This window comes from Orcinus orca, chromosome 19, assembly GCF_937001465.1.
Source record: "Orcinus orca chromosome 19, mOrcOrc1.1, whole genome shotgun sequence".
NCBI lineage: Eukaryota > Metazoa > Chordata > Mammalia > Artiodactyla > Delphinidae > Orcinus > Orcinus orca.
Window position 1 is genome coordinate 282,868 of NC_064577.1, and position 25,351 is coordinate 308,218.

At 49.3% G+C, this 25,351-nt stretch overlaps 2 protein-coding genes across 3 annotated transcripts; one reads left to right on the forward strand and one right to left on the reverse strand.

Annotated features, from left to right (window-relative positions):
- Positions 1 to 1,029: 1,029 nt before the first annotated feature.
- On the reverse strand, positions 1,030 to 8,411 carry FNDC8 (fibronectin type III domain containing 8). The gene is made up of 4 exons (XM_004271693.2): positions 7,911 to 8,411; positions 4,018 to 4,384; positions 2,006 to 2,242; positions 1,030 to 1,456 (listed from the first exon to the last, which is right to left on the reverse strand). The coding sequence occupies exons 1-4, from the start codon at positions 8,117 to 8,119 to the stop codon at positions 1,304 to 1,306; spliced, it is 966 nt and encodes a 321-aa protein (XP_004271741.1). The 5' UTR covers positions 8,120 to 8,411; the 3' UTR covers positions 1,030 to 1,303.
- A 1,086-nt stretch (positions 8,412 to 9,497) lies between these two features.
- On the forward strand, positions 9,498 to 25,165 carry RAD51D (RAD51 paralog D). 2 transcript variants are annotated; one of them, XM_004271691.3, is made up of 10 exons: positions 9,507 to 10,004; positions 10,306 to 10,367; positions 10,564 to 10,682; positions 17,410 to 17,491; positions 17,734 to 17,868; positions 18,355 to 18,450; positions 21,609 to 21,699; positions 21,824 to 21,894; positions 24,261 to 24,425; positions 24,598 to 25,165. In XM_004271691.3, the coding sequence occupies exons 1-10, from the start codon at positions 9,923 to 9,925 to the stop codon at positions 24,679 to 24,681; spliced, it is 987 nt and encodes a 328-aa protein (XP_004271739.1). In that variant the 5' UTR covers positions 9,507 to 9,922; the 3' UTR covers positions 24,682 to 25,165. The 2 variants fall into 2 exon arrangements, with proteins under 2 accessions (XP_033287413.1, XP_004271739.1); XM_033431522.2 differs by lacking the exons at positions 21,609 to 21,699; positions 21,824 to 21,894 and having other exon boundaries at positions 9,498 to 10,004.
- Positions 25,166 to 25,351: the final 186 nt, after the last annotated feature.

Sequence of the window (25,351 nt, forward strand, 5' to 3'; positions counted from 1 at the left end):
GCAGTTGTCACACTAGCTCAGGGCTACTTACTGATTTGGACAGCACAGATAGAGGACACTTTGACCATCACAAGGACTTGTGCTGGTCAGTGCCGTTCTGGGGTGCTTTCCTCGGCCTCAGACAGCCCTGCTGGGCTCTCGCAGCACAGAGAGGAAGGCAGCGGTTGTCCCGGAGGGTTCCCTCTAACAGGCCGTGCAGTGGTGGGAGCTCTGGAGGAAGTGGGGGTGGTGTAATGGGGAGGATGGTTCTCTGCCCCGTGAAGACTCACATAGTGAAGGGAATCCCCACCAGGACATCCTCAAACCTTTGGGGGAGATCTTGCCCTCCGTGCGTCTTGCGTCCACTTTCTCTCCCAATACCAAGGTGCATCTACTCAGGTTGGCTTCCAAACCATCCTTGTATGGACCGCTCGGGGCCACAGCACTTCTGACATCTTGCTGCTTCTCACCCTCCCCCGCCCCATCTGTGCTGTTAAATCGTTGCCTGGCTGTGGTTCTTGGCTTCCATCTGGCCGGTCTCTGCAGGGGGGCTGCGTGAGGGGCCGAGGGAGACAGCGGGTTCTGAGGTCCTACTCGGTGCCAGGCACTGTTCTGTGCTCTCACGTGACCCTCACAGTAACCCTGCAGCCGAACCTGGAAGGGTCAGACCACGTCCCCGTGTTTTTGATGAGGAAATTGAGCCCAAGAAGCTTAAGTGGTTTGCCTGTACCCTCACATCCAGGAAGAGACAGAATTAAGTCAGACCCTCCCCCCAAAGCTTGTGCACTTTGCATCATGTCCCCCAGAGCTCAAGTCTGAGGCTGACAGTGTGCGGGCTGTCACTACCTCTGTCCAACATTGCTCTTTTTCCTGGTGTGTGTTTTAATCTTTGAGGACCATCTCCTCCTCCCATGGGGAAAGGGTGATGTCATCTCATTGCCCCATCCCCTGACCCACCTGGACTCTTGGTCCTGGCAGAAGCCAGGAGGGTGGGTGGCAGCAGCCCAACTGAGGCTGTCGGTGACATGAAACAGAATTCCAAGGTGCTGGGTGACCTGCAGGTTTTAATGAGGGACCTGGACCGGCCCAGATCTGGGGAAGGAAGCCTAGCAGCTATGGGCAGTGGAGGCTGATCTGACCTGGCCTGGCCTGTGGTGTCTCCAGGTGAATGGAGCTCCCACCTGGCCTCAACCCCAGGCCCGGGACCAGCAGGGTGGTCAGCGGTTCCCTGGCTTGATGCTGCTGGTACATTCCATGGTTCCGGTTCCTAAGGGCCCTGGGCCGAAGCTGAAAGTAGTTAAGGGGCTTCCTGGGGCCCTCCCCCTTAGTAGGGAAAGAGGTATTCCAGATCTTCTAGCCTCCGCATGTCCTCCAACCCCATGGATATGGTTTTCTGCTGGGGTTTCTTGCGCTGCACGGTGATCTGGATAGGATTGTTCTCGGGGAAGCTGGTCAAGTCTGTATCAACGGTTGCAAACTGAAATAAACCAAAGTCCTCAGAACTCCTGACCCTGAGCTCACCTCTTCGACTCTGCCACCCCCTCGTTTGTCTGCTAAATGGGGTGTCCGACAGCCTTACCAACCTATTCATTGACACCAGGAACAGGAAGAGGCATGATTCAAACTTGTGCCTCGCCAGTTGTGTGCTGTCTTTACTGGGGCGTTTCCTGCCTACCCCCGGGCTGTTCCTTCTTTGTCCCGCTTTAGACTCTTCCCTCTCTTACCCTCAATGCCCTTGACTTCCTGACCCACTCACAATTATTGATACTAAGTTGAAGAATCCAGAAACCAATGGCTTTGGGAGACTTTCGTTAGAGATGAATGAAAAGATCAATTTGCATTCCCAGTGGGCCCCAAAGTGGCTGAACCCTGAACCCTCCCAGAGGAGAGTGGCCTGGAATTGAGGCTTATTTGCCCAGGGAGAAGAAGAGCCAGCAGGAGGACGAGTCGTGGGGGTATAGGGGTGTTTCCAACCTCCAAAACCCCTGGTCCACACCCCTCGGGCCTGCCTTCTCCCAGGGCTCACTTTGTAGGGCTTGCACCACTTCCCCACCCCAGCAGTGTTGGCTGCGCGAACAGTCAGGCAGTAACTCGTGTTAGTCTTCAGATTCATCAGCTTGACGGTGGTGCTCATGATCTTATCGAAGATCCATGGGTGATTCTTTGCCTTGGGCATCTCACTATCATTTTTCCTGACCATCTCCTGCAACAGGACCTGGTAGAAATTGACCCGCTGCTTGCCTGGGGCGTAGGTCCAGGAAATCTAGGGGAAGAGAACCCCCGAGGCTTCCTCAGACCTGGCCTGGCCTGGCCTCCCCTCACCACCCCGCCATCCCTCACAATGTGGGTCAGAAGACCCCACTCCCATCCCTGCTCCTGCTGGAGCTGAGGTAGAGCTGATGGAAAGTGTTAGGCACTCCCAACACTAAATATGGCCCCACCAGCCCAAAGCATGAGCAACTCTCCCTGGGCAATCTCACCAACCTCAGAGTGTACCCTCACTCCATATTCTAGACTGTGTGTCAGTTGAAAGGGACCTTAGCCATCATCTCGTCCACCTCACTCATTGCAGATGGGATTACAGGTTCAGAGAGAGCAAGTAGCTGGCCCATGTTCACACAGCAGTTAAGTGGCAGAGCCAAGGTTCAAACCAATAGCTCCAGAGTCCATACACTTTGTACTACAACAGTGGTTGCCAAGCCAGGATCTCAGAGAGTTTTTATAACACTGCAGATTCCTGGCCCTACTGTCACCCGTCTTTTCTCCCATTTCCAGTTTCTCCTCTAACTAGGCTAGTGATTCTCAAACTCTGGTGTGCATCAGAATACCCCGGAGGACTTGTTCAAACAAAGACCGCTGGGGACTCCCCTGGTGGCACAGTGGTTAAGAATCCGCCTGCCAATGCAGGGGACACGGGTTCGATCCTTGATCTGGGAAGATCCCACATGCTGCAGAGCAACTAAGCCCGTGCGCCACAACTACTGAAACTCACGCTCTGCAACAAGAGAAGCCACCACAATGAGAAGCCCGTGCACCACAATGAAGAGTAGCCCCCGCTCGCTGCAACTAGAGAATGCCTGCGCACAGCAGCGAAGACCCAAAGCAGCCAAAAATAAAATAAATAAATAAATTTATAAAAAAAAAAGAAGCAAAAACACAGACCGCTGGCCCCTGCCCCCAGTTTCCGATTCAGGAGGCCCAAGTGGGGGGTAGGGAAAGCGAGAATTTAAATTTCTAATAAGTTGCCATATGATGCTGATGCTACTGGCGGTCTAGGGACCACACTGAGAAACACTGCTCTAGGCCATCCAACAATGGGACTTCCAGATTCATCTTCCAAAATATAGCTCAAATTGCATCTATCACCTGATATAAAGCTTTGCAAAAAGCTAATCGTTACTGCTTACTGAAAAATCTATAACGTAGCGTAATGTTAAAGGACCTCTGGAAAGTGACCCCAGACTAACTCCTGCTCTCTTCCCTCCCTGTATCTAGAACAGTGCTACTCGACATGTGGTCCATGGGCCATCAACACCACCTGGGAATGTTAGCAGTGCAGAGTCTCAGGCCCCACCCTAGACCTACTGAATCAGAACCTCTAGGGTTGAAGCCCAGGAATCTTATCGGTTTGATGATCAGATCCGCAGGCACAGGAAAGTATGAGAAGCCCTGGATTGGACCTAGGTGTTTCCTTCCATACTTTCCCACCTGTGAGCCTCTGCTAGTGTCAGCCCTCCACGGAATGCCTTTCCCCATGTCTAGATGTTTAAATCCGACCTCTGTGTCCCAGCTCAAATGTTACTAAATGCCACCAAAGCTTATTTCTGCACCTGGAAATAATATTTCTTTCCCTCTGAATCCCTATTGACACTTGATCTGAACTTTTCCTACAGCATTGAGCCCTCTCTAGCTTGTGCTGGAGTTCTTGAGGTCGGGATGCAGGCATCTTCACACTCCCCAGTGAGCTCAGCTCAGTGCCTGGCACGTTGGGGGCAGCCATTAAGCCTTTACCAAATGCACAAGGAGGGGAAAACGCACCACAGCCATGGAATCGCTGACCGTGTGTTCATAGATGAAGGGCGCCTCCGGCACATCCAGGACCACAGAGGACTCTGAGGGCGTTGAGGAGGTGTCTGTGTCCACCTCAGGGTTGTCAAGGTCCAGCAGGCCACAAGGGGCTATTTGGGACTTAGACTGGAGGCAGAGGGCCAGGTCCCCCTTTTCTGTACTCTTGTCCATCGAGGAGAAGCTGAGTTTGTTCAGCTCGCCCTCCAGCATCCCTGCAAAGAAGCTGCTACTGGGCTGGGTCACGGCCAATTTGATGGGATTCAACAAAGTGGATGACATGGGGGAGATGCTGGTGTCATCAGAGCTGCATTCAGAATCCTCCATTGGCATCTGCTTCCTGGAGTGGGAGGGGAGACAGGTGAGACAGACGAAGGAGGCCACCCCGGCCCCTGCTGCCTGGAAGCTCCTGGCAGGCAGGCCTTGGGCACAACTTACCCAGCGCCCCCAGGTGCTTCTGAGCAGCTCAGAACATTCTTGCTCTGCAGCAGTGCATCAAACTTACGAGGACACTTACTAGTGAAAAATGCATATTCCTGGTCCCTGGTCCCCAGATGGAATGGGACTGGGGAAGCTGCTAAAGCATCTTTAATAAGATCCTCAGATGATTCTGATGAAAGCATTCTGAGAACCACATTTTTAGAAACACTGCTGAAACTTTAAGTCCTTCCTCCAAAGTGGGGTGCAAACACCCCAGGGAATGACCATAATGATCTACCGGGATATGGAAAAATATCTAAAAGTATCTAAAAGAAAAATAATAAATTGTTTTATTAATATTTATTCACTATTGTTTATTATGTAATTACTAATTTATTTACTTAGGTTTTATAACATTTAACAATATGTATTAATATATAGCATGTAAAAATTAACAATACAGATAAATATATATATATTGGGATGAATTCTCAAAAACTTTTTTCTTCCATTCTAAATTTTTTAAATTATGAAAGCTTTCAGACACACTCCAAGATATCAAGAGTAATATATTAATGGGGATGTAATGTACAAAATGGTGGCTATAATTAACAATATTGTATTGTATATTTGAAAGTTGCTAAGAGATTAGATCTTAAGAGTTCTCATCACACACACAAAAAATTTGTAACTGTGGTGATGGATGTTAACTACGCTTACTAAGGTAATGATTTAACAATATATACAATTATCAAATCATGTTGTACACCTTAAACTAATGCATTGTTAAAATTCAATTGTGTCTCAATAAAACTGGAAATGAACATACTATAATATATTAAACTTCCATTTAGCCACCATCCAGCCCAGGTCAGAACTAAATCTTTTTTTTTTTTTTTGCGGTCCTCAGGCCTCTCACTGTTGTGGCCTCTCCCGTTGCGGAGCACAGGCTCCAGACACGCAGGCTCAGCGGCCATGAGCTCACGGGCCCAGCCGCTCCGCGGCATGTGGGATTCTCCTGGACCAGGGCACGAACCCGTATCCCCAGCATTGGCAGGCAGACTCTCAACTGCTGCGCCACCAGGGAAGCCCAGAACTAAATCTTTATCAGTGCAGTTAAAGGCCCCTGTATACTTCACTCCTCCACCTCTCTCCTCATCCTCCCACTCAGAGGTAGCTTGTGCAGTAAATTTAAAATTTTGTATTTATTATTCCCCATGTGTTTTTATAGGTTTGTTACATTCATATGTTATTAGTTTGCATATTTTTAAACTTTATATAAATAAATGTTATCATTCAGTACATACCCATTTGTAGCTTGCTGTTTTTTACTTAAAACATTGTATATTTTAGATTAATCTGCTCTGGTTCAATCATTTTAACTGCTGTATGTTTTCTATTACATGGATATTTGTATTCTAACCAATTCTTTGCTATTACAAAGAAAAACCTTGTACATATTTCCCTGCTCTTTAAAAGGTTTTGCTGTTGAAGTACAGAATCCAAAACATTTGGCTTTCAAATCTTTTTTTTCTCTTAAGCCAAAGTAGGAAATACATATTTCTTGGCAAGCTAGTATACTCATACATACATATGTAACTAAAATGTTTCACAAACCAATCCTTACTCTATGTGTGATGTGCTTTGAAATTTTCAATTCTATTTTATTTCATTTTTGTAATACTGGTCTCCACCAACCAGAATGAGTTCCTGACCCACTCATGGGTCACAACTCTCAGTCTGAAGAACCCTGTCTGGAGAGAGTGGTCACAAGGCCTTTGGGGACCAAGCACCTTGACCAAGGTCACACGATAAGTCCATGGCAGAGCTGGAACCAGAACCCAGATCTCCTGGGCCCCACGCTACACAGCTCCCATCTGCCCCGTGTGCTTTCTGGCTCCCCTCCACTGCTTCGACCCCCTTCTCCCCGGGCTACTCTAGCCAGATCCAGCAACCTACACACACCCTTACATCCCTTATGCCAGGACAGCCCCCAGCTTCATGGTTGGTTGATCAAGGCCAAATTTTTCCTCCTTGAGTTCCAACCTCGCCCTGAGAAATCCTGATCAGCCCAAACCTCCTATGTTAGCCCTCGGTGGATGCTTGGAATAGATGATTCCCCCACCAAGGCCCTTTATAGGCTGAAGAGTCTGGGTATGGATGTCAGTTTTACTATAGATTGTCTTAACGCATCTCTATTTTAGACTTACTGACTGGAAACACCAGTGCTGAAGGGGCGTGGAAGGCAGCCTTAGTGATCTTCACAGTAGCCCTGCTGGATGGTGTTTGCCCCATTTTACAAATGAGGGACCGAGGGTCCCTGATCTTATTTAACTTGTCTATGGCCCTATATCTAAATGGTAGAACTTGGATTTAAACTTGGGCTCCTAGCCCAAGACTTTCACCCCATACCAGGAAGTTTCCTACAAGCATCCATCACTTTAGCCATACCTGCTTACTTACAGGTCCCTTAGGGAGTAGACACCATATCCCTTTCATATAATCAGGACCCCTTCTTCAGAAATTATTAAGAATTTCAGGACAGTGACATCTGAGCATTAAACTAAGCACAGGGCACTTCTAAGTGTCGGGCTGTGTGTGACTGCCCAGGTCACACACCCATGAAACTTCCCGGCAGACAGTTCCCTCAGTCCACATCAACCCACACCACCATCCCTCCACTGGCTAATTCCTTCCCTTCCTATGAGAGTCACCTCCTCCATGAAGCCTCCCTTAACTTCACCTCCTCCCAAGCTAAACTAAGCCTCCTCTGGTTCCTCCAGTTGTCCCGTCATAGCGCAGACCATGCTGTAATATTCTCAGTTCTTGCCTGATAGCCCCCCAACACACAAACACATGCACACACACATACACGCACACACACACGCACACACACACCCCAGGCTGGGAGCTCCTTGAAGGCAGAGACTGTGCTTTCTGGCTCTGCATTCTCAGAACTTAACCTTGGGCCAGATACCTTGTAAGTGCTCAAAGAGTTTTGTGAAATGAAGTAAAAGAAACCCAGAATCACTGAGGAGGAACAGCAAACCTCAATCTGAAGGCAGGCAGGCTACTGGGGGCACATAACCAGGCAGGTGAAGGTACAATAGGGAGGATGAGGCAAAGGAGCCGTGGGGAGTGGAGGGGGCAGGGGGTCTGTGTGGGGGTGATGAGGACAAAGCAGGATGACAAGGACAAAGCAGGATGACAAGCACCGCCAGGAAATCTCTGACTAATCCTGAAAGGCCTCCCAGAGGCGGAGGACGGCATGCCTCCAAGAACCTGATCAGAGGTCAGGACTCCATAGGCAACCTGCACACATGCTCTTCCCTGGGAGTCGTGACTGTGATAAGTCAAGGAAGTACTGCCTCTTCAAGCCCCTCTTCCCACCCCCACCCCCCAGGTCTGGTTTTAGAAAGGAGAAAAGGACCAGACTTGTGTCTTACGGTAGATGGATGGCACCTTCCTCCAAGAAGTTAACCAAACTGCCCCCTGAGGAAAATGGGAGTCCTTTGGTAGTGACGGTCCTGTTCATAGACTTGGGGTTTGGAAAGGGCTTCAACATTTGATTGAGTGCGTTCAAAATATTGAGGGTTTCCTTCTTCAGCGTGGTCTCCTCCCCATCTCCCAGTTTATAGAGTGTCTCTGATGCCATCTACCTTGTTTGGGACCACAGCCGTCACCATGCAGGACTACCAAGCTGACAGGAAGCAGAGAGAAACTGGAGGCAGAGGACACACCCTTAGTTTGGGTGGGATGGGAGTGCAATGAGCTGACTTCATAATCGTCAGAGAGTGTAACAATTAGGGGCCAGCCTCCCCCTTGATCTGAGGCTGCTGCTGCCCAGGGCCAATGTCAGGAGTGGATAGAGTCAAGGAAGAGACTAAAACACCCTTTGGGCTAAGGCTCTGTGGTTACAGCAGCCCTGCCCTTCTCTGAAAATCTCAGAATGCTCACCACCGGTGCCCTTCGGACCTGCCCTAGGAAGGAGGAGATTGATGGTGATACAAAGGCACCTGGGCATGGAGGGAGGCAGGCAGTACTGGACTGGGCCTCTGGGAGTGGGGAACTTTGTCTATAGAATCCTGAGACTCTATATCCAGAAATCCTAGGCAGCAAACCCACTTCGTCCAGTTGTGTAGGCACAGGGAAATCCCAGATGGTTCATGAGGTTCATAGCTCACATACACCCAGGTTTTACTGCTGGAATTCTAAATTCTGCCACATCCTCACCCCAAGCGTCATCATGTGTTGAGTGACAACGGTGGGTGCTGCAGAGTCATACAGAAATGGGCCAGACGTTGTGTTGTTTCTTTTTCTCAAGGAAACCATGTCACAGTAGGGGGACTTCCCTGGTGGTCCAGTGGCTAAGACTCTATGTTCCCAATGCAGGGGGCCCAGGTTCAATCCCTGATCAGGGAACTAGATCCCACATGCCTCAATGAAGATCCTGCGTGCAGCAACTAAGACCCGGTGCAGCCTAAATATAAAATAAATAAATAAATAATTTTTAAAAATTTAAAAAAAACATGTCATAGTAGGAAAACATACTTCGGGGGATGGGGACGGGGGCGCTGTTAAAACAGCACTAGCTTTGACCTACATGTGGTTTTGTCTACTCTAAGTCCAGCTCTGCCCTTACAGGCTGTGAAACCTTTGGCAAATGACTTCACCTCTTTGCACCTCAGTTTCCTCATCTGTAAAACAGGAATAAACATAGCACCTACCTTACTGGATTGTGAGGAGATAACCCTGTAAAGTTGTTTTCTTTCTTCCAGAGGATGAGGTCAAGCAAAGGACATTTAAAAATACCAAATTGTGTGTGTGTGTGTGTGTGTGTGTGTGTGTTCTATATACTCAGGGTTTTTGTTGTCTTTCATTTACAAATTCTTTTATTTGGCAAATAGAGAAGCAGATGCCCTCTCTGTACTCTGCTGCTTTTTAGCACCCATCAAACGATCGGTAATTATCTGATTTATTTGATTTACTCTTTCCTGTCTTCCCTCACTAACAAGTACGTCCCTGAGCGTAGGGATGGTCCGTCCGATCGAACGTTCTGGCCCAGTGTTCAGAACAGAAGGCTGCACCTGGGAGGTCTGCAGGGAGGCGAGATCGGGTAGAAGGCAGAGACGCATGCGGGCGCAGGGTGGCAGATCTGGGCGCGGTGGCCTCGGCGCCGGGGAGCCAGCTCCGTGCCGCCCGCGCAGTCTCCGCCCCAACCGCCCGGCTCGCGCATCCGGCCCGTGGCCAGCAGGTGGCGCCTCAGGCCGGGCCCTGGAGCCTGGAAGCCGGAAGCTGCGGCGCGGTCCGGGCGGGAGGACGGTGGGTGCCGGCGTCCCCGCAGGCTCCGCACCCTCCGCGCCGCCTCCGCCTCCCGCCTCTCTCTCGCCTCCCGCGCTGGTCCAGAAAGGGCCCCACGGATGTCCCCGGGACGAGCGGCCCCGGGCCCCCAGGGAACATGGGCGTGCTCCGGGCCGGACTGTGCCCGGGTCTCACCCAGGACATGGTCCAGCTTCTGCGGAGCCGCGGGATCAAGACAGGTGATCGCAGGCGTGCGCCAGTGCGGGCCACGCGGCCGGGCCCAGCGCGGAGGCCGGCCCCGGCCCTGGCACCCCTGGGAGTGGGGGGCCCCTCCCCCCCTCCTCTGCCCACAGCCTCCTTGAGAGCCCGGGAAGGTGGGAGCGAGCTAGCCACGCCCCAGGAAGGGTAGAACCCCCACTGTGTGCCAGGCACCACGCCAGGTCCTGCGGCTCAGCTAGTCGACGTAGGCGAGGAAAAGTCAAGTGAGCGACGCCCCCGAGCCTCCTTCCTGCCCACCAACCCCACGTGTTTTGTTTTCAGTGGTGGACCTGGTTTCAGCAGACCTGGAGGAAGTAGCCCAGAAATGTGGCTTGTCTTATAAGGTGAGCTGACAATCTCCGCTGCAAACCTGGATGTCTCTAAATGCCCATCCCTGAGCAGAGGGTTCCCAGAGATTGATAAGGGGGCCGTATGAGACCCTGGGGGCCTCCTCCGTTGGCGGGTCACTGCCGAGTACTCTGGGCTGCTTCGGGTCGGATCGCCCCGGCCCTCTCCTGAGTTTCCCCGCCCCTTCCGCAGGCCCTGGTTGCCCTGAGGCGGGTGCTGCTGGCTCAGTTCTCAGCTTTCCCCTTCAATGGCGCTGATCTCTACGAGGAGCTGAAGACCTCCACTGCCATCCTGTCCACCGGCATTGCAAGGTTTGTGTGGGTACTTGGGGGAAAAGGTGAGAGGCGGGCTTTTGATACTTGTGTCTAGGGAGAGCAGGCTTTTTCAAACAGTGGTGAGGATGTTCAGGACTTCGAGTTCTCTTAAGCTATAACAGGGTTTCTCCAACTCTTAACTTTTGGGGATGCAGAATTATTTGGGGGGGGCTGTCTTGCACTTATAGTAGGATGTTTGGCAGCATCCCTGGCCTCTAGCCACTAGAAGCCGGGTAGCACCTCCCTTCCCATGTCTGACAATCAAAAATGTCTCTAGCTGTGACCAAATGACCCCACCCCCACCCCAGGGTGGCAAAATTACCGCTGGTTGAGAACCACTGTCCTATAACACAAGATGTCAGTATTTCATTATTATTTAGCAGATCAGAGCAACTCTTCTCTGTCCCTACCCCCTCTTTCCCTTATGGATGGGGCAAGAGAGAGCATGGCAGGACTAACATTGACTGAGTGCCTACTACATACCAGCCACTGACACATAGTAGGTTATATAATAGGTTGTATAATCTCTTCAGTGACCCTGTGAGTTAGTGATTTTTTTTTTTCTTTTTTTAAAATTTATTTATTTTTGGCTGTGTTGGGCCTTCGTTGCTGGGCGTGGGCTTTCTCTAGTTGTGGAGAGTGGGCGCTACTCTTTGTTACGGTGCGCGGGCTTCTCATTGCGGTGGCTTCTCTTGTTGCAGAGCACGGGCTCTAGGCGCGCGGGCTTCAGTAATTGTGGCACGTGGGCTCAGTAGTTGTGGCTCGTGGGTTGTAGAGCGCAGGCTCAGTAGTTGTGGCACATGGGCTTAGTTGCTCCGTGGCATGTGGGATCTTCCTGGACCAGGGCTCAAACCTGTGTCCCCTGCATTGGCAGGCGGAATCTTAACCACTGTGCCACCAGGGAAGCCCGAGTTAGTGATTATTAACCCCACTTGAGTTTAGCCCAAGAGGAGTAAGGCGCAGAGGTGGGGCTCCAGCCCTGGGGCACTTGATCCAGAACTTGGTTCATTCCCCGTACTCTGCAGCAGGAGGGAATGAGAGTAGTTATCTTCTGCCATGTTGTGTGGAGAGAGAAAGAGTTGGAAGAAAACAGGCGGCTTCTGGACAAGGAAGTCTGACCTCATTCTTGGCCTGTTTGTGCAGAATTTGATAAAGAACTCTGCCACCACAAAGGTCTTTGGATTGGTTTGGCCCTCCCTGTTTCCATAACACATTCTCTTGGCAAGGTTCATAGAACACAGTGCTTGTTTTCCCCAGGTTGGGGGTTCAGTTCTGTCATTCATCAAGAACTGGCCGAGTGCCTACGGGTTCCAGGTAAGTGCAGATGATACGGGTACGGGTGAGGCGAGGCACTTAAGAACCCATTGGGTAGAGAAGGCAGGTAAACACAAGAGAGAGGTGTGAGCATGCGGGGAGGCAGCATAAGGAGGGGGTGATTGGAAATTCCCTGGCTCTCACTGCCAGGGGCCTGGGTTTGATCCCTGGTTGGGGAGCTAAGATCCCGCAAGCTGCATGGTGTGGCAAAAAAAAAAAAAGAAAAAAGAAAAATGAGGGGGTGATTAACAAGGAGCAGCCTTGGCCTTTGGGAGCTTATAAAACCAGCATTATACAGAGGAAGCAGTCAGGTGATAAACTGGCAAGATGGCAGCCACGGTGAGTCACTGCAGGGGAGATCAGAGAGATTCAGGAAGGCTCTATGCAGGAGGCGGGCCTTGGGCAGTGAGGAACGGATGGGCCTTCTCTGAGTATTCCGGCACCGTTACTCCAGGTATGTCGTTTCATTTATCTTCACAATCACAATGAGTGCATTGCAATGAAAATCATCATCCTGTAGATGAAGAAACTGGGACTCAGGTTAAGTGACTTGCTCAAGATCCCACAGCTAGGGAATTCCCTGGGGGTCCAGTGGTTAGGACTCTGCACTTCCACTGCAGGGGGCACAGGTTTGATCCCTGGTTAGGGAACCAAGATCCTGCAAGTTGTATGGCGAGGCCCAAAAAAAAAAAGATACCTCAGCTAGTAAGTGGCAGACCAGACCCTTGACGTCACACCTGTCAGGCTCCTAAGCATAAGAACCCACCTCTAACGCATCTGCCCTATTGCCTCCTCCAGGCAGGAGGCTGTATTGTGAAAGTAGAGTTACAGGCATAGGGTGGAGGTGGGCAGGGTGGATGGGGCTGGGGAGCCTGGCAGGAGAGAGGCCCAGGAGGATATGGCAGGGGAGGGTGTGTGAGCCAATGTAGGGCAGGGGATGGCAGGAGGCACGCTGAAGAAATGTGATAAGCCTTCCTGCCAGGGGGAATATAGATGTGAAGAATCAAAGACGACCCAGTAGGTTTCTAGCCATCCTCACAGTGTTCTTTGGACCCTTGATGGATGTAACTCTAACACGGGAGGGGAGGGGAGTTCTGTAGTCAACAACTCGGGAAATGCTGGTTAACCCAAATGAAGCAGGTTTCCCTGCTGTAGGCTTTCTCACAGCTTGTAATGCTGGCGGACACCGTGGATCTTTACGAGGGCAAGAAAGCATGTAGCGTGCCTTGGAAGAAGCCATACTATCTGGGGAGATGGGTGGTTCCCTGAAGGCCAGAGCTGTGTCTTGTTCATCTCTGCCTCTTCCTCGTTTTAGAAAAAGGCCTTCAGGAAATGTGACACATACAGGCGATGTTTGAATGAATGGCTGAAAGAATGACTAAAAGCCAGTTCAGAGGGGAAGGTGGAGGATAAATCCCAGAAATCATTTGTGTTCAAAACATGTGGTAAGACCCAGTTGTACTTCTGCTGCACAAGGCAGGCGGAGGAAGAGGGGTGGTCTGTCCATGTTGATGAGCAGAGATGATTGGTAGGGAGGTCCATCAGGAGACATGGAATGGAAACAGGTGAGAAGTCTGCTGGGAGGTGGATCTGGGAATTCCTTATGGAGACTGATCCTCACAGCCAAGAATGAGGTTGATTCTTTTTTTTTTTTTTTTATAAATTTATTTATTTATTTATTTGTGGCTGCATTGGGTCTTCGTTGCTGCGCATGGGCTTTCTCTAGTAGCGGTGAGCAGGGGCTACTCTTCATTGCAGTGTGCAGGCTTCTCATTGCGGTGGCTTCTCTTGTTGCAAAGCACAGGCTCTAGGCGCGCAGGCTTCAGTAGTTGTGGCACGTGGGCTCAGTAGTTGTGGCTCGCAGGCTCTAGAGCACAGGCTCAGTAGTTGTGGTACACAGGCTTTGTTGCTCCGCGGCATGTAGGATCTTCCCGGACCAGGGCTCGAACCCGTGTCCCCTGCATTGGCAAGCGGATTCTCAACCACTGCACCACCAGGGAAGTCCCAGGGTTGATTCTTGACTGGAGAGTTAAGACCAGTGGTTTCACCCAGGCTGCATGTTAGAATCATTTGGGAAGCTTAAGAAATATTCATGCCTGGGTCTCACCTTTAGAAATTCTGACTTCATTGCTCTAGGCCAGTGGTTCCCAAACTTTTCTGCCCGGTAGAATTACCTGGGAATTTTTTTTTTTTTTTTAATTCCAAAGCCCTATTCTGCGCCCCTAAACACACACACCAATTGAATCACATTCTCCGGGGCTGGAACACAAGCATCAGTGTTTTTTGAAGTTCCCAGGTGACTCCAGTGTGCAGACAAGTTTGGGAATCACTGATACAGGTCTCTTTTTTTAAAACTCCTGTGGTTATTTTAACATGCAGGCAGGACTGGGAAACACTAGTCCAGCCTAATGGTGTTCAGATTTCAACATGTATCCTTGTTGAGACTCAGATGTGGTCCTCGCCCTAAGAGTTTCTGATTCAGTAGGTCTGGGGTGGGGCCTGAGAATTTGCATTTCTAATCAATTCCCAGGTGATGCTGATGCTGCAGGTCTGGGGACCACTCTGGGAGAACCACTGCTATAATGGGACTGGGGGTTCTCTGATCTCAGTGGGAGGAACGGGATCCAGCAGTGGCAGAGGCTGGATGCTCTTTAACAAGGTGCTTATTACACAGAGACAAGGTGAGCACAGTTATCCCAAGAAGCCGCAGGGCCGGAATGGTAACCAGAGCGTTTTGACCAGCAGGGCCCTGTGGTTATAATCATGGGAGCCTTGGAATTGAAAGAGATGGGGTGCTTAAGTGCTGCTTGGCGTATACAGAGGGGTCATGGGAGGTCTTCAAGGACCATCACAAAGGGCTGGAGCCCATGGGTGATTACAGGGTTGGGACAGGGTTGCACGTGGCCAGGACATGGAGGTGTTAGTGTAGGCTGTGATGAGAAGGAGGTGAAATTTCAGCCCATAGGTTGGGCAGGATATGTTGTTTTTCCCTTGCTGCTTTCAATAATTTTTCTTTGTCTTTAATTTTTGCCAATTTGATTACGATATGTCTCAGCGTGTTTCTCCTTGGGTTTATCCTGTATGGGACTCGCTGCGCTTCCTGGACTTGGGTGGCTATTTCCTTTCCCATGTTAGGAAAGTTTTCGACTATAATCTCTTCAGATATTTTCTCGGGTGCTTTCTCTCTCTCTTCTCCTTCTGGGACCCCTATAATGCAAATGTTGTTGCGTTTAATGTTGTCCCAGAGGTCTCTTAGGCTGTCTTCATTTCTTTTCATTCTTTTTTCTTTATTCTGTTCCGCAGCAGTGAATTCCACCATTGTGTCTTCCAGGTCACTTATCCGTTCTTCTGCCTCAGTTATTCTGCTATTGATTCCTTCTAGTGTAGTTTTCATTTCAGTTACTGTATTGTTCATCTGTTTGTTTGTTCTTTAATTCTTCTAGGTCTTTGTTAAACATTTCTTGCATCTTCTCGATCTTTGCCTCCATTCTTTTTCCGAGGTCCTGGATCATCTTCACTGTCATTATTCTGAATTCTTTTTCTGGAAGGTTGCCTATCTCCACTTCATTTAATTGTTTTTCTGAGGTTTTATCTTGTTCCTTCATCTGGTACATAGCCCTCTGCCTTTTCATCTTGTCTATCTTTCTGTGAATGTGGTTTTTGTTCCACAGGCTGCAGGATTGTAGTTCTTCTTGCTTCTGCTGTCTGCTCTCTCGGTTGGGCAGGATATGGGGTGTGGGTAGTGACCTGTTTCCTGGTGGTTTAGGGACAGAAACTGGATTAGGATTGGCCATGACTTGAATTTATCTCAAGGCTTCCACAACCAGAGTGTTGATAACATAGGAACCTTCTATCACTCATTTCTCTGGAAACATTTATTGTGCATCTCCTGTGTTTCAGCCACTGTGCCAGTTCTGGGGTGAACAAGGCCCAGTCCTTGCCCCAGGGTGCTCTGGGCCAAAAACTTTTGCTCTGCAAGAGGATGAAAAGACAAGCGATAGAATGGGGAAAATAGGGCTTCCCTGATGGTGCAGTGGTTGAGAGTCCGCCTGCCGATGCAGGGTACACAGTTTCGTGCCCCAGTCCGGGAAGATCCCACATGCCGCGAAGCGGCTGGGCCTGTGAGCCATGGCCTCTGAGCCTGCGCGTCCGGAGCCTGTGCTCCGCAACGGGAGAGGCCACAACAGTGAGAGGCCCGCGTACCACACACACACAAAAAAAGAATGGTGATAACTCCAAATGCTAGTAGGGTGTGGAGAAACTGGATTACCTCATACATTGCTGGTGGGAAAGTAAAATAGCATAGGCACTCTGGAAAACAAGTTAGTAGTTTCTTGTGAAATTAATATGCACTTACTGTACAACCCAACAGTTGTATTCTGGGGCATCTATTCCAGAGAAATAAAAACTTAGGTTTACAGAAAAACCTGTATGCAAATGTTCATAGCCGTTTTATTCATAATTTCCTCCAACTGGAAACAGCTAAAATGTCCTTCAATAGGTGAATGGTTAAACAAACTTGGTCCATCCATACCATGGAATACTACTCTGCAGTAAAAAAGTTGACACATGTGACAACTTGGATCTCAAGGGAATGATGCTGAGTGAGAAAAGCCAATCACAAAGGTTACATATTGTGTGATTCTGTGTACATAATATTCTTGAAATAACATAACAATAGAGATGGAGAACAGATTAATCGGTTGCCAGGGGCTAGGGATTAGGGTTGGATGGAAGGGGAGTGGCTATAAAAGGGTGGCACAAGGGAGCCTTGCAGCAATGGAAATGTTCTGTATCTTGATTGTGGTGGTTACATAAACCCATGCATGTGATGAAATGGCATAGACTTATACACACAGACACACACGGAAATAATGGTGGTGAATCTGAATAAGCTCTGTGGATTGCACCAGTGTCAATTTGCAATGTTATAGTGTAGTACAATACATCTTATAGTGAAAGATGCTACCATTAGGGGAAACTAGGTAAAGGGTACATGGGACCTCCCTGTACATTGTTTTTTGCAACTTCCTGTGAATCTATAATTATTTCAAAGTTTTAGAAAATGACAAATTATGGGAAATGCTATCAAGGAAACCCAGAAGGGGCTGAGATGGAGAATGAGAGGACCATTGGATGGGGTGGCAAAGAGACCTCTGTGGAGAAGTGATCACCCAGAGTGATCTATAAGCTGAGAGTGAAAGGATGAGGGGCCAGAGGAGGAACATTTAGCCGTGCCAGCTTTCCCCAAAGGAAACTACCAGGAGAAGCCTCCTGGCCAGAGATGTTAGAGTGTCTCTGGACAGAACAGTGCCTGGAAGGGATGTCTTGCTTTTTTTCCTGGTTCCTACTCCCCTCCCTTCCCTCGAATCCCCTCAGTTGATTCTCTTGCCTCCTCTTCTGCCATCAGCCTGGACAAACTGCTGGATGCTGGTCTCTATACTGGAGAAGTGACTGAAATCGTAGGAGGCCCAGGTAGCGGCAAAACCCAGGTACACGTGCGTCCAGCAGCCAGGACGGTTGGGGGAGGTGGGTGCATAGCCCAGGATCCCTGAGGAAGTTTCTGCCAGTGTGCTTGTGATTCAGAGATCAGAAGAGAGAAGATAGGTGGTGAGGAGTGGGGCTTGGACTGGGCCCATTCGTGTCTCTGGGATCTGGACAAGATTTGGTGGGAGCACCCATGCTGGGCCCTCCTTGAGGGCTCAAGTTCACCCAGTGCCCCATCTCTACTCAGGTATGTCTTCGTGTGGCTGCAAACGTGGCCCATGGCCTGCAGCAGAACGTCCTATACATCGATTCCACTGGAGGGCTCACAGCTTCCCGCATTCTCCAGCTACTTCAGGCCAGAACCCCAGAGGAGGAGGAGCAGGTAAAGAGCAGGAGGGTTGGGTTCCTTTGAGGTTCCGACACCGTAAGTAAGACCCCGTTATCCAATGTGGCAAGAATTTTGGTCATTTGTGTGAATAGATACTTCTGGCTTTGAAACTTGCTGTTCTACTAATACTTTCTGTTCTGCAAGCCTCCCCATTATGACATCATCCCACCCCTGCCATACCCTAACTCAGGGCTGCCATACACCCAGTATCTGTGTTTCTCTCCCATTTCTTGCCCACGGAAGACACACTAATCAGTCCTATCCCTCCTTCCCACGGAGCTCTGACTTGGCTTTGCAGCTCAGCACCAGGCAGCCACCTTGGTGAGAACTGGCCCATCATACAAAGCCCATTTGCCATCCTGGACCTGAGTCCTTCTGTCTAAGTGCCTCTTCCTGCTCAGCCTCAAAACCCCTCTTCATCTTGCGCGACCCCCTGCTCCTCTTCTCCAAAGCTCTCCCTTCTATCTCCTACCTCTTCAGGCGGGAGCTCTCCAGAGGATCCAGGTGGTGCGTGCGTTTGACATCTTCCAGATGTTGGATGTGCTGCAGGACCTGCGAGGCGCTGTGTCCCAGCAGGTGAGCCTGCTCTTCCGCCCCTCCCTGCTCCCCCCAGCTGACCAGTGCTGTCTGCATGTGGGCAGGTGTCCTACTACAGACTCTGCTTGGAAACGCAGATGTGCAATCTGGTGACTCTAGCTGTGTCTGCCGCTCCCAGGATGGGATTTCTGGATGCTTAATTCATTCCTGAGTGCCTCCTCGTTTACATGCCCATCTTCCCCAGTAAACCGTAAGCCCCTTCCTTGAGTGCAAGGATCATGTCATATTCATCTCTGCATTCCAACGCCGGATCCGTTAAGATTACTTTCAGAGGCAAGTAGTAGAATCTATCTGACAGACACTTGAACCTTGAGGACTTTTAATTATCTCACATGAGTCTGGAGGTTGGCAAGTCCATAATGTCAGGGCTGTAGGTTGGTGTGCCTGGTTCTCTTGCTCTTCCCCCTCATGATTGCAAAGTGGCTGCTATGGCTCAAAGCATCATGTCTTCACACATCCATATGACATCCATATTCAGGTCAGTGAGAGATAGATGCCTCTTTTCTGTACCTCTTCCCTTTTATAAGGGAAGAGAAATCTTCCTCTGGAACCCCCCAGTATGCTTCCCTGTTCCCATTACATCTAATTGACCAAAACTGAGCTATGTGTTTGTCCTAGACCAGGGGTTGGGCCCACCTTCCCTGATGTCAGGAGATTTCTTCCCAGTACTTGAACACATTCAGAGTCCTGTTAACAAGGAAGAGGGGTTTGGAATGGCATTTGGGTTGGTACCCTGCTACACCTGATAGGTGCTTAGACAGGATTTGGTGCACTGATTTATACACTCTTAGATTTGGGAGACACCTTACAGAGGATAGTTTAATTCATCTTAAACTTTATCTCTCACCCCAAAGCATAACATGTTCCCATGGGCATACCCAGGGTTGTATATAAAGTAAAGCATTTTTACAAACTTTAGAACATACAATAGTTGAACAAATACTTGTCATAGGAATCGTAGCAGGCTATGACACCCCCATGTGTTGAGACATGAAGTCATGTAGTTCTGACCTAATCCAACCCTCTTGTTTCTAGAGATGAGGAGAGTGACGGCCAGAGACATTCAGTCAGTTGCCCAACGTCACTGCATATTTAGGATAAGAACAAAGCTTATAACCCAAATCTCTCAATTCTCAGGTCAAAAGACGATATTTTTTACTGTAGGGCCATTAGCTGGTATATATTTCTATTATTGCACAGCAAGTTACTACAAACTTAGTGACTTAAAACAACACATATTTATTGCCTCACAGTTTCTGTAGGTCAGGAGTCTGGGCACAGCTTAGCCTGGTCCCCTACTTAGGGTCTCTTTAGGCCGTGATCAAGGTGGCAGCTGGGCTGTGCTCTTATCTGGAGGCTCAACTGGGGAAGAACCACTTACAAGTTCATTCAGGTTTTTGGCAGAATTCATTTCCTAGAAGCTTCAGTTCCTTGCTGGCAGCTGGTTGCTGGCAGAAGCCACCTTCAATTCTTTGAGGCTGCCCACTCTTCCTGACATGTGGCCCTTTGCATAGGCAGTTCACAGCATAGCCACTTGCTTTTTCAAGACAACACAAGAGTAAGAGCAAAACGCAACATACCATCTTACATAACATAATGTAATCACGGGGTGGCAGCCCATTCCCTTTGCCGTATAATGTAGCCTAATCAAGAGAGTGACATCCAGGGAATTCCCTGACGGTCCAGTGGTTAGGACTTTGCACTTTCACTTCCAAGGGCCTGGGTTCAATCCCTGGTCGGGGACTAAGATCCCACAAGCCACGCAGTGCGGCCAAAAAAAGAGTGACATCCTAACACCTTTGACATTTGACTAGTAAGAAAGCAAGTCATGGGACTCCCCCAGGGTCAAGGGGAAGGGATCATAGAGGACTCAAACACCTAGAGGTGGGGATCGTGAGGTCTGTCTGCCACAGATACCTGATAGCCCCATTGTTAAAAGCGGCAAACGGCTTATTGTCCCATTTTGGCCAGAGATTTCAACCTGCTCTCCCAGAGAGTAAGGAAGGGCTAAGCTGATCTCTCTCTTTTCTGCCAGCGTCCCTTAGACAGCCAGTGACTGGCCAAGAGTCAATAACTGGGATGTGAAGGGGGAGACATGCAAAAGACAGACAAGATAAGCTGAATATCCAGGACTTGGCCAACATGAGATGAAAAAAACCAGTTATGGAAACAGAATTGGCAAATGGGTTCGATATAAGGAATAAGGGAGAAGAGAAGGGAAGCTTCAAGGACAAGAAACATTTTAGGTCCAAGAAACTAGGAGGATGTTTCCTAGTTTCCTGGTTTTAGCAGGTGGCTGTCTATATAGTCTATATTTGGAAACTTTTTTTTTTTTTTGGCTGTGTTGGGTCTTTGTTTCTGTGCATGGGCTTTCTCTAGTTGTGGTGAGAGGGGGCTACTCTTCATTGAGGTGCACAGGCTTCTCATTGCGGTGGCTTCTCTTGTCATGGAGAACGGGCTCTAGGCACGTGGGCTTCAGTAGTTGTGGCACGTGGTCTCAGTAGTTGTGGCTCGCAGGCTCAGTAGTTGTGGCACACGGGCTTATTTGCTCTGCGGCATGTGGGATTTTTCCGGACCAGGGCTCAAACCCATGTCCCCTGCATCAGCAGGCAGATTCCTAACCCCTGCGCCATGAAGAAAGCCCCAGGAACCTTTTTAGATATGGAAGATTAGGCCCTAGAGGCACAATCTGGAAAGAGACTGAAGTAAAGAGAAGGCTGACCTCTTCAGCAAAGGAAGTTAGGAACTTGGGGCGTAAGCAGGAGAAGGAAAAGAGAGCCTGACAAGATGATGGGGGACTGGCCACAAGGAGAAAGATTCTACTAAGAAAATTCCTGACCGGGGCACCACAGGATCTGAGCAGGGATTTCTCAAATTTAATTATTTTAGGGTATCTGTGATGTGCTGTGATTTAAACTCTCTCTTTCCACCCAATTCTTCAGTAAAATCTGTTATACATACAAATGGGGGTGGGAAAAAAAAGACATTTCTGAAATTCCATCATACATGCCCAGCTGTATTTGGGGTGGGGGAGGTTATTTCTTACCAGTTTCTGGAAGAGGAGCAGACTTGTCTGGTAGTGGTCGCCCCCTAGAGGCCACCTGGTTCATGGCGCCTGCTTCCCATCAACCCCACAGGTGAGCAGTTCTTCAGGGACTCTGAAGGTGGTGGTTGTGGACTCGGTCACTGCGGTGGTCGCCCCACTTCTGGGAGGTCAGCAGAGGGAAGGTGAGTGGTGTGGCAGAGCCCAGGGTTGGGGTCTTGATCTTGCCTCCCGGTTCTGGAGTCCTGTCTCCGGCCAGCCTGGTCCCCGATGCCCTGCTGCCCACCCTCTCTGCTTTTTCTTCCCCAGGCTTGGCCTTGATGATGCAGCTGGCCCGAGAGCTGAAGACTCTGGCCCGGGACCTCAGCGTGGCACTGGTGGTGAGGAGGTGGACTTGGCTAGCCATCCTTGCCTTACCTCTGGTCCCTGGGCGTCACCAAGTGGGGAGATATTCTTTCTAGTTACAGTTCTTTATTTCCCTTAAAGAGCAGCTTCTGAACCCCCAAAGTGGCCCTTTGGGAGAGGACCATAGCCCAACTTCCCTGGGTCATCTAGAGCACCAGACTGGGAGGGGATCGGACCTTAAATAGCCAAGGGATCAGGGACAGTCTTGTTTTTCTTTTTACTTTCTTTAAGTCAGTTTTATTGAGGTATAATTCATACAGAGTAACCTTCTCCTTGTTTGAAGTTTGATACAGTCATCTCCAGCCTTGTTACCCCACCGCAATCAAGATACAGAATATTTCTGTCACCCCAGAAAGATCCTCCGGCCCCAGACAACCACTGATCTGGTTTCTGTCCCAATAGTTTTGCCTTTTCCAGAGCTTCATAGAAAGGGATCTTTTGGCTTTTAAAGTAACTTTTTCTGCTTATGGAGTAGGTTTTTAAAAGTCTGCATGCTTCTCATGAAAGAGGGTAAAAAATAGTTAAATATGAGTCAAATTTATAATCGATCTCCACATCCACAGAAACCATATTAATATTTTTATATACCTCCGTAGAATCTTTTTTCTCTGCATATATACATATACTTTTAACCAACTTTCCAACTAAACTGTAATCTTGTTAAAAAAAAAAACACACACACACCACCATTTCCCATGTCTTTTAATAGATTCTTTAAGAATGCCAGTTTTAGCAGCTATGTATTATTTTGTTTAATACCTATGTTACAGGGGTGAGGAAACCTTTCCTCTAAAGGACCAGGCAGTAAATACAGTTTGCCTTCCCTATCCGTGGGTTCTGCATCCGTGGATTCAACCAACTGTGGATTTGAGCTGTAGTTGGTTGAATCTGTGGATGCAGAACCCGCAGATACAAAGGGCCAACTATACCACACCATCTTATTTTATTTATTTATTTATTGGGCTGTGCTACGAGGCATGTGGGATCTTAGTTCCTTGACCAGGAATCGAACCTGTACCCCCTGTAGTGGAAGGGCAGAGTCTTAACCACTGGACCACCAAGAAGTCCCTACTCTATTTTAACTAAAACTACAGTGAACCTGGAATGGAGAGAAATAGCCTTGAAATGATCACTCCTCCTGAAGTAGTCACCTTGCTATGAGTTAGGCAGATTAAATTCAGTTGAAATTTTGAAATCTAAAACAAAAAAAACAGAAAAAACACTACAGTGAACATCCTTATACCTAAATCGCTTTACATATCTCATATTTCCTCAGACTCCTAAAAGTATAATCAGTGAGTCAGGGACAAACATATTTTTAAATGTCTACATATGACATTGCCAAGTTGCCGGGAAGGTTATAGTTTTTGTGCACCTACCAGCAGCATAAGGGGCTTTGTTCTTCTATTCTTTTGTTCTTTTTTTTTTTTGGCTGTGTTGGGTCTTGGTTCCTGCGCATGAGCTTTCTCTAGTTGCAGCAAGCAGGGGCTGCTCTTTTATGTGGTGTGTGGGCTTCTCTTGCTGTGGAGCATGGGCTCTAGGCACGTGGGCTTCAGTAGTTGCAGCACGCGGGCTCAGTAGTTGTGGCCTATGGGCCCTAGAGCGCAGGCTCAGTAGTTGTGGCGCTTGGGCTTAGTTGCTCCATGGCATCTGGGATCTTCCCGGACCAGGGAGTGAACCCATGTCCCCCTGCATTGGCAGGCGGATTCCTAACCGCTGCGCCGCCAGGGAAGTCCCTTCTTCTGTTCTTATACTGGGTCCCAAGGCCTCCCTCTCCAGACTGTAGGATGTATGTGAGCACCTGCTGTGTGCCAGGCTCTGGCTTAGGCAGCAGGGATTCAATGATGAACAAGCCACACCTCTGCCCAGGGGTGGGGTGGGGAGCAGGGGTTAACCTCAAGAGGATGCACTGAGGTTGGCGTTGCTTACCTGAGACTAGCCTGGGCAGAGTAGAGCTGACCGGCCTTCCAAAACCCCTCCCACGTATACACACAGATGCACACCCTGACACAAAGGGGTGGGTGCACGTGGTCTCAGGATGCCCGATTGCTGCGTTGGGGTTGTAGTGGGCCTAAGCGGACAGCACTGCTTTTCCCAGACACATGCCCCGTTACCTTTTATTGGAATCAAGCCTGGAACGTTGTGGTTTAGTGGCAAGAGCTCTGCACAAGTCAGGAGTCCAGGGTTCTGATTCCAGACCGTTGATAAATTATGGAAGCTTGGGGAAGTTGTTTCCTTGTACTAGGCCTCAGCTTTCCCATCTATAAAATGAAGCCATAGGAGCAGATGTCGTCTGTACCAGCATTACAGATCTATAAGCCTTTGATTCTTTTTGCCGCAGGTGACCAATCACATGACCCGAGACAGGGACAGCGGGCAGCTCAAACCTGCCCTGGGACGCTCCTGGAGCTTTGTGCCCAGCACCCGGCTTCTCCTGGACACCGGCCAAGGTGCAGGAGCATCAGGCAGCTGGCGCATGGCATGTCTGACCAAATCTCCCCGTCTGGTGAGCCAGCCCCAGGGGAAAGCCAGGAATCTGGGCCCTTGAGGGTGGCTTCTGTGCCCACAGATAGTTCCTCATCGAGGAACTTCTGGATACTGAGACCCAGCAGCCAAAGAGGCTACCCACTTGGGCTGCTCAACTGAAAAACTCACCTTCCCCTCCTGTCTTGTTCCAGGCAACAGGTTTCCAGGAGATGGTGGACATTGGGACCTGGGGGACTCCAGTGCAGAGCCCAACATTACAGGGAGATCACATGTGACTTGCTGTTGATTGGGACAAACCCTCCCACCATGGGAAATGGTGGCTGCATAGAAGCTCTTGGGCTGGGCAGACATCTTAGTCCTTAGCTCCTCTCTCTGGAAACACAGTGTTACTGGCTAGAGAGGATGCTACTGTGGAAGGACCCAGAAATTCATGCCGGTACCAGGTTTCCCTCCCTTGTGTCTACCACGTATGTTTCCAGCAGGTGTCGAGTTCAGTGTCTTGGGCATCTCTGAAGAGGCATGCTGGTGCCTGGACAGATAACCCTGTGCATCGCCGTACTGCACTCCATCCTAACACAGTGACCGAGTCTGAGGCCTCTAGCTTGACTTTGCTTCCCTTCTTCTTCTTTTTGTTTTTCCATCTGTAAGATGGGGCTCCCTTTCTTTTAACTCTCTCTTTGAGTTACCGGGTGGAATTAACCTTGTAAGTGCAAAACTCTTCTTTATCTAGGTCCTGATATTAAAAACATACAAAGGAAATTCTCTGAGCCCCAGAGCCATCCATTTTCCCCCCAGAAGGTGGTTTTTCAGTTTCCCCTAGTGAGGCCTCAAAGAATGGTTATTCCTCTTTCCCTCTTGCCCATTTGGTTTCACAAACCTGCATGCATCACCATGACCAGGTGAGACCGGGAGCTCACTGCAGTCCCAGGAATATAATTTAACAGG

Excerpts from the sequence above, each read along its gene's own strand:
- FNDC8 (XM_004271693.2), bottom strand. The coding sequence starts at position 8,119 with ATGGCATCAGAGACACTCTATAAACTGGGAGATGGGGAGGAGACCACG. Across the intron at positions 2,243-4,017 it reads TCAGCGATTCCATGGCTGTG|ATTTCCTGGACCTACGCCCC; the intron begins GTGCGTTTTCCC and ends CTCTTCCCCTAG. Across the intron at positions 1,457-2,005 it reads AGTGGTGCAAGCCCTACAAA|TTTGCAACCGTTGATACAGA; the intron begins GTGAGCCCTGGG and ends GGTTTATTTCAG.
- RAD51D (XM_004271691.3), top strand. The coding sequence starts at position 9,923 with ATGGGCGTGCTCCGGGCCGGACTGTGCCCGGGTCTCACCCAGGACATG. Across the intron at positions 10,368-10,563 it reads AATGTGGCTTGTCTTATAAG|GCCCTGGTTGCCCTGAGGCG; the intron begins GTGAGCTGACAA and ends CCCCTTCCGCAG. Across the intron at positions 24,426-24,597 it reads TGACCAAATCTCCCCGTCTG|GCAACAGGTTTCCAGGAGAT; the intron begins GTGAGCCAGCCC and ends GTCTTGTTCCAG.